The sequence below is a fragment of the Ipomoea nil genome, unplaced genomic scaffold, assembly GCF_001879475.1.
Source record: "Ipomoea nil cultivar Tokyo-kokei standard unplaced genomic scaffold, Asagao_1.1 scaffold1237, whole genome shotgun sequence".
Taxonomy (NCBI): Eukaryota; Viridiplantae; Streptophyta; class Magnoliopsida; order Solanales; family Convolvulaceae; genus Ipomoea; species Ipomoea nil.
In genome coordinates, this window is record NW_017617665.1 from 2,579,109 (window position 1) to 2,587,138 (window position 8,030).

Below are 8,030 nucleotides of genomic sequence, written 5' to 3' on the forward strand. Positions count from 1 at the left end.
ATCCTCCCCACTTTCACCATCACTTAGGTGGATTGAGTGGCGGTCATCAGATCCTGTGCACGACAATAAGAGCCCATGAGCACCACATAACGAATGAATGTACAACTTTAAATACCAACATAACATTAACACCGTACACCACCCAAAACCCCCCGCACTGCACTGCCTGGTCTATAACAATAATGAAATTTATACTAGTAATAAAATTTGACCTTTGTCAGCATATCATAATACATAACTAGTAGCAAAATATGCACATATGTTTATATTTATGCAATGGTCAACATCACATTCCAAATTTATACCACGCAAGACAAAGATGCCATACTTAAAACTCCGATACCTAAATACATGCTGCAGAGATTATTTAAATAATAAAACATACATAAAAAATCCTAAATACACTTCCTAGGTAGTGTACACACCCATGGTACAACAGTAATCATATAAAAAAATAATTACAACAAAGCACAGTGGACACAGTGCACATATCTGCTATGTAATTTGTTGGAGTGCATGTATAGGACTAGCTAGAGTCTATATTTACCATTGCATCGGGACTAAGCTAAGCTAACGGCCAAACTCATGGGGCAAGGATACCCCATAACTAAAAATTTAATGCCTTAAATATAGATTAGATAACCAGGATTTATCAGATTAAATAACCAGGATTTATAAGACTAAAAATTAGTTGTAGTCCCATACTTATTCAAGTTCTCTGTTATGGACTTTATTTTAGGGGTGAAGAGTTATGAAATTTCGAAAGCACTCCAAAAGGACATAAACATACAGACAAATAAATGCTCGAGGAATAACCAAAACGAAACCCACATGTAATCCATGAACAACAAACTGACAAAACCCTACTTCATTGCACCATTTAGTCAAAATTCCGAATATTCGCACAGCTAAACACCCCTTAATTTATGATCGAACCTAAAAAACGAATTGAAATTACAAGCAATCTATAATCACCCCCCATTTTTTATGTCCCGAATTGAAATTGCTAGTAACCAGTAATCACCCCATGATTTGATGTCAAGATTTTGCACAGCTAAACAACCCTAATTACCCCAGACCGAACCCCGCAAACCCCTCCCCACTGGAGAAAAATACAAATAACTCACCTTTCTGCCTAAATCGCTGCGCCAGCCTAATCCGTGCCGAAACTCGAGATGCGACCCCCAACGCAGCCCAGCCGACTCCCCCCCGGTGACTGCCGTTCGAATGGGAGCTAGCAGTCTGGCGACGCGACCGGCATTTGAATGAACCTCCCGACGAAGGGCTCAACGGCGGCAACTGACGGCCGGACCTTCCACGCTTAGAGCAACGACCACCCATTCTGATCGACTGCCAGATAGTGATACAGCACGGAAGTGAAGTGAGCTCGACGGACCGACGCGAGTGGAATACAACGCGAATGAGTGGAAGAGTCGAAGAAGAAGTAAAACACACAAACGCCACCTACACGGGTACCAATCCAGTGATACGGATGCACATATTGGGCCGTGCACCACCGGCCTTGTGCGTCGATCTAAGTCAATCTAAACAAAATTAACGGATGATAGCAGTGCACAAGTTCACACTTTAACCACAGATCCACACCTAAACTTAAACATATACATATATATATATATATATATATATATATATATATATATATATATATATAACATTCTTTTATATTAATAATGAGACGTGTGTGTAATTTATAATGTGTTCTCTATTCAAATTAATTATGTTTCAAATATTTTGTTATGAATATTTTTATAAAATTTTGATGTGTTTTATTTTTCATTCATATCCAACAATATTTATACCTATATTTCTTGGATAATTTTTTTTTATCAAATTATCTCTTTTATTTTCATGTTTCGCTTTCACTCGAAAAAATTTATGGACCCGTCCCTGCTTCTTCGTCCCCGCTCAACAGAATTTCTGGCTCTATCCCTTGTAGACACGGTTCCACGGCATAACAATTGATAGCTCAAGCTAAACAAAAAAAAAAACTTCAAAATATAAGAGGTCCGAGCCTTTAAATTCAACCGTGCCAAAACCTTCCCTCATTATATGGCACCATCAACCAGCTTGCAAAACACCACCAAACCAGCATAAACTGCTTAATCCTTAGGCAATTGTGGTTGATGATATTCAAATTGTGTCATTATAAGGGACGTATTATTGATCAACCAAAGTGTCTCTTATAATTCTCTATGTTTTTGTCAAATTAATTAGATTATAGATTAAATAATCCACTTTACTACATGTTTGGCAAGTATTATAGACAAAAAATTGTACAACACTTCTAAGTAACTTGTAATGGATAATAGATTATTCACAATCAGTCATCATACTTGTATTCATAATTGATAATCATATAAGGTTTCTCAACGGGACCTATGAATACCATTTTCCATATCATTACCTGAATATTGCATTGTGAGATGCTACTTAGCACCAACTGGATGTGTAGAGAACAGTGGAAATTAAAGTTGGATGAGGAAAGGAAACGGAGGAAAGAGAGGAAGCCAAAGGGGCTCACAGAGTATGAAAAAAAAATTGAAGGAAGTCGCGTGGTCGGAGATCCAGGCTGATCAAGAAAACAATACAGTTTTGTTGGAGGATGATATACACTCACTAGAGAAAGAGGCACTAAAGTCTTTACACTAGCTTGTTAAACCGTTTCCATCCCTTACACCATGTATATATATCTCCTATCTGTACAAGCTTCTGGGTAACAGAACAGATAAACCTCTCTGCACTTTCCATTCTCTCTTCCTCTCCATAGCTTCATCATGTAGTCTTTATTCCAACATGGTATTAGAGCGGCGAGGCAGCCACGCCGCCGCTGCTATCGACGCCGGAGAACCGAATCAAAGAGAGGTTCATCCGAAGACCGTAGTTCGCGCATCGCCGATTAATCCGCAGAGGATTCCGATCAATCCGCAGAGGATTTCGATTAATCCGCAGAGGATTATTGCTACGGAGAGTAGCAACAAAGCCGACGCTCGATCACCAGTCAGATCAGCATCATCAATGATTCCGCAGAGGAATCTGAGTTCGGAGCAACAGATTTCCGTAGCCGATCCGCAGCGGAAGACGATCCAAGGAGTCTGTCCATCGCTACTGATCATTCAATCTCCAGTTCAGGTGAAGAACCTGGTGCGAGCCAGACTTGCGCAGGAGGAAGCGGCGTTGCTGGATGCAGAGCTCAAGGACGCCGTTTCTACACTGAAGAGAAGAGTAGAGGCATTGTTGGAGACAGAGCTCAAGGAATCCATAGTCGTTCCGCATCAGAACCTGTTCACGCAGAGAAAATATAATCCAGAAGATCTGGAAAATCCAGCATCCAAATCTCTCTCGATCCGTCTGCAAATTCGGACTCAGCAGAAAGAGAGAGAGAGAAAGATGAGAGAGATCATCAGCGTACATATCGGCCAGGCCGGAATTCAGGTCGGCAATGCCTGCTGGGAGCTCTATTGCCTTGAGCATGACATTCAACCCGACGACATGATGTTTAGTGACACATCAGTTGGTTCTGGTTTAGGAACTTTGCTTCTGGAGCGTTTGTCTGTAGATTATGGAAAGACATCCCGCAGTCACTCTTCAGTGAAGGTTTTAGAAAACTGCTCCAATTGTTGTTCAGGCTATGGAGTTGTACGAAGAAGAAAACCTTTGAGCACATGCTTGGTGGATCTCTGGAAGGGATGGATCAACATGAAACAGTTTGGAATTTGTTGTAAATGATGTGCTGATTGGAAGGTTGGTAAGAGCAGCAGCACTCTCTAAAGCCTATGTGGTGGAGGAAAGTGCTGCCATAGGGTTGATCTCACAATGAGAAAAGATGCCTTATGTCTATTTTGCTCTGCTAAGGATCTGTTCTGGCTCTGAAGAGTACTGATCTGAACAGAAGAGTAGATATGAAGTGTGATTGAGTTTTGTTGGATGGTTTATTTAGAGCTTCCATGGGGATGATCCTGTGCTAAGAAATGAGCCCCCATGTCTTGAAAAGGAAGGGTTCACCTAACTAGGTGGACCTTTGGCTTGAGTTGTCCTTTGCAAAATTTATTGAGCTGATAGAAGTATATGATGTAGCAGCTGGGATGCTCTGAGCTGTTGCCTCATGATGAATGGGAATTTTGAATAGCTGGAAGACAAAATCAAGGTGAAAGCAATCTGATGAGTCTTGATGTTGCTGATTTTCTGGGATTGAAATTTGTTGAGATGATTGATGAGATTAGATGATGTGAATGATTTGCAAGTGGCATGAATCTGATCTACAAAAAGCTGCAGTGGATGAGCTGAGTTCTGGATCTGAATCTGCTGAAGGATAGAGGCTCTCATTTGTGGTGATGCAGCTGACCGATTTCGTTCTTTTATATCTAAGCTGGGCGTATAGGGTCTACACGCTCCAGCTTACGTGGGGGGGGGGGGGGGGGGGGGGGGGTGTTGGAGGATGATATACACTCACTAGAGAAAGGGGCACTAAAGTCTTTACACTAGCTTGTTTAAACCGTTTCCATCCCTTACACCATGTATATATATCTCCTATCTGTACTAGCTTCTGGGTAACATAATAGATAAACCTCTCTGCATTTTCCATTCTCTCTTCCTCTCCATAGCTTCATCATATAGTCCTTATTCCAACATGGTATCAGTGCGGCGGGGCATCCACGCCGCCGCTGCTATTGACGCCGAAGAACCGAATCAAAGAGAGGTTCATCCGAAGACCGTAGTCCGCGCATCGCCGATCAATCCGCAGAGGATTCCGATCAATCCGCAGAGGATTCCGATTAATCCGCAGAGGATTATTGCTACGGAGAGTAGCAACAAAGCCGACGCTCGATCACCCGTCAGATCAGCATCATCAATGATTCCGCAGAGGAATCTTAGTTCGGAGCAACAGATTTCCGTAGCCGATCCGCAGCAGAAGACGATCCAAGGAGTCTGTCCATCGCTACTGATCATTCAATCTCCAGTTCAGGTGAAGAACCTGGTGCGAGCCGGACTTGCGCAGGAGGAAGCGGCGTTGCTGGAGGCAGAGCTCAAGGACGCCGTTTCTACACTGAAGAGAAGAGTAGAGGCATTGTTGGAGGCAGAGCTCAAGGAATCCATAGTCGTTCCGCATCAGAACCTGTTCACGCAGAGAAAATATAATCCAGAAGATCTGGAAAATCCAGCATCCAAATCTCTCTCGATCCGTCTGCAAATTCGGACTCAGCAGAAAGAGAGAGAGAGAAAGATGAGAGAGATCATCAGCGTACATATCGGCCAGGCCGGAATTCAGGTCGGCAATGCCTGCTGGGAGCTCTATTGCCTTGAGCATGACATTCAACCCGACGGCATGATGTCTAGTGACACATCAGTTGGTTCTGGTTTAGGATCCTTGCTTCTGGAGCGTTTGTCTGTAGATTATGGAAAGAAATCCCGCAGTCACTCTTTAGTTAAGGTTTTAGAAAACTACTCCAATTGTTGTTCAGGCTATGGAGTTGTACGAAGAAGAAAGCCTTTGAGCACATGCTTGGTGGATCTCTGGAAGGGATGGATCAACATGAAACAGTTTGGAATTTGTTGTAAATGATGTGCTGATTGGAAGGTTGGTAAGAGCTGCATCACTCTCTAAAGCCTATGTGGTGGAGGAAAGTGCTGCCATAGGGTTGATCTCACAATGGGAAAAGATGCCTTATGTCTCTTTTGATATGCTAAGGATCTGTTCTGGCTCTGAAGAGTACTGATCTGAACAGAAGAGTAGAGATGAAGTGTGATTGAGTTTTGTTGGATGGTTTATTCAGAGCTGCCATGGGGATTGTTAATAAGTGTTATTATTCTTTATATTCTATAGTCTTTATTTATGTGGTTTAGGTTTAATTGACTTGAGCTCTCTGTTAGATAGGAGAGTTTCTCGTTGGTTATCTTTTATCTGATGTAATCTCAGTTGGTTGTAAGTGATTCACTGAATTCAAACTCTCATATGGTATCAGATAGGATTACGATCCATTTTCTCTCTCCACCCTAAACGCCATCGAAAATCCAGTCCCACCACCATGTCTTCGCACTCATCCGAGTGCACGGTGACCGCCCGTGGCTCTCCTTCGCCGGCGAACACCAATCCTCTCTCCGGCGCACACCACCACGTCTTCATGAAGCTAAACAGTAGGAATTTTCTCTTTTGGCGAACTCAGCTCGTCCCCTTCCTCCGGGGGCAGGACTTGCTAGGATACGTCGACGGCTCAACACCGTGTCCACCAGCAACAATTGCCGCTGCCTCGTCCGGCGACTCGGGCTCCAGTGCGACGACGACAGCCGCGGTCGTTCCCAACCCAGCGCACAAAGCCTGGGTCTTACAGGACTAGTCGATTCTATCCATGCTGATCTCCTCCATGTTCGATGAAGTGCTCCACCTAGCAGTCGGACGGGAGACAGCCGCAGAGGTGTGGACGTCGATCACAACGTCCCTAGGATCCTCTACGCAAGCTCGCTGCGTCAGCCTCCTAGGCCAATTCCAGTCGTTGAGGCAAGGGATTTCATCTACAGCTGAATATTTAGGACGTGCCGAGGTTCTCGTGGAAGCTTTGGCTCAAGCCGGCCGGCCGCTCTCCTCCACCGAGCAGAACCTGTATGTGCTACGAGGTCTGCGTCAAGATTTGTGGATTATGGCAGCATCGCTCACTGCCACCAACAACGCCGTCTCACTCTCGCAACTGGCTGACTTCCTTCAGGCACAAGAGTTCATCATTTCTGATGAGTACTCTGCAGTTGGCGACGGCAATGGTGGTCACCCCACGGCCATGTACGTAGGGCGCGGTCGTGGTTCGAGCGGTGATGGCGGAAGAGGCTCCGGCACTGGGCAGCAGTGGTGGGGCGGTCGAGGTGGTAATGGCCGCAACGGCCGTGACAGAGGTGGCCGGAATGGCCGTGGCGCTCCAAGGTGCCAAATTTGCCGTGCTCAAGGCCACACGACAATATACTGCTTTAAGCGGTATACGACGCAGCCGCCGGCAGAAGCGCATGTTGCCACTGCCGGCGATCTCCCGGCGACACCATCGGCTACATCGGCAGACGGGTGGTACCTTGACACCGGTGCCACCGCGCACGCCACGCCGGATGCAAGCATGATGTCCCGTTCGGATGAGTACAACGGACCCGATGTGCTACGAGTCGGGAACGGCGCAGGTTTGACTATCTCACGTGTCGGTCATGTATCGATCCCGTCCATGTCAAAATCTTTAAGTTTGTCCAATGTGTTACATGTTCCACGTTTGTCGGTCCCTTTACTTTCTGTTCATAAATTTACTAAAGAAAACAGCGTTTATTTTGAGTTTCATAACGACTGTTTTATTGTGAAGGATTCCAAAACCAGGGCAACTCTGCTTAAGGGACCAACTTCTGGGGGACTATACAAGCTTCCGTTGTCTCACACCCATTTTGCATTCGTCAGTTCCCGTGCCACATAAGACGTTTGGCATTGAAGGCTAGGTCACCCGCACGGTGTCATTCAGAACCGTATTCTAAAAGATTGTCCAGTTTCACCAAATAAGCCAAAGTCCTCGGAGTCATGCACGGCTTGTCACCTGGGCAAGTCGTCCCGGTTTAAATTAGATAGAATTCATAAATCTAGTACCAATGTTTTAGATTTAATTTTCACTGATGTATGGGGCTCGGCTCCTGTAGTTTCTACTAGTGGCCATCGCTACTTTTTGCTATTTGTAGACGACTATTCTCGGTTCTGCTGGTTTTATCCGTTACGGGTAAAATCAGACGTTTATAAAAGCTTTGAATTGTTTCGGGTGTTGGTAGAGCGGCAATTTTCGCGCTCTATCAAGTGTATCCAATCAGATTTAGGGGGTGAATACAGACACACTATATTCCAAACACTGGGCATCAATCATCGGCAGTCATGTGCCTACACACATGAACAAAACGGGCGAGTTGAGCGCCGTAATAGGCATATTGTCGAAACGGGTCTTGCTCTACTTGCTGAAGGCCCTGTACCACTTGAGTATTGGGACTTTGCCTTCGAAACTACCACG

At 44.8% G+C, this 8,030-nt stretch overlaps 1 protein-coding gene across 1 annotated transcript; it reads left to right on the forward strand.

The window, feature by feature from the left end:
* The first annotated feature begins 6,365 nt into the window (after nucleotides 1-6,365).
* LOC109183988 lies at nucleotides 6,366-7,375 on the forward strand. The gene is made up of 2 exons (XM_019334014.1): nucleotides 6,366-7,173; nucleotides 7,347-7,375. Exons 1-2 carry the CDS (start codon nucleotides 6,366-6,368, stop codon nucleotides 7,373-7,375), a joined length of 837 nt encoding a protein of 278 aa, XP_019189559.1.
* The last annotated feature ends 655 nt before the right edge of the window (nucleotides 7,376-8,030 follow it).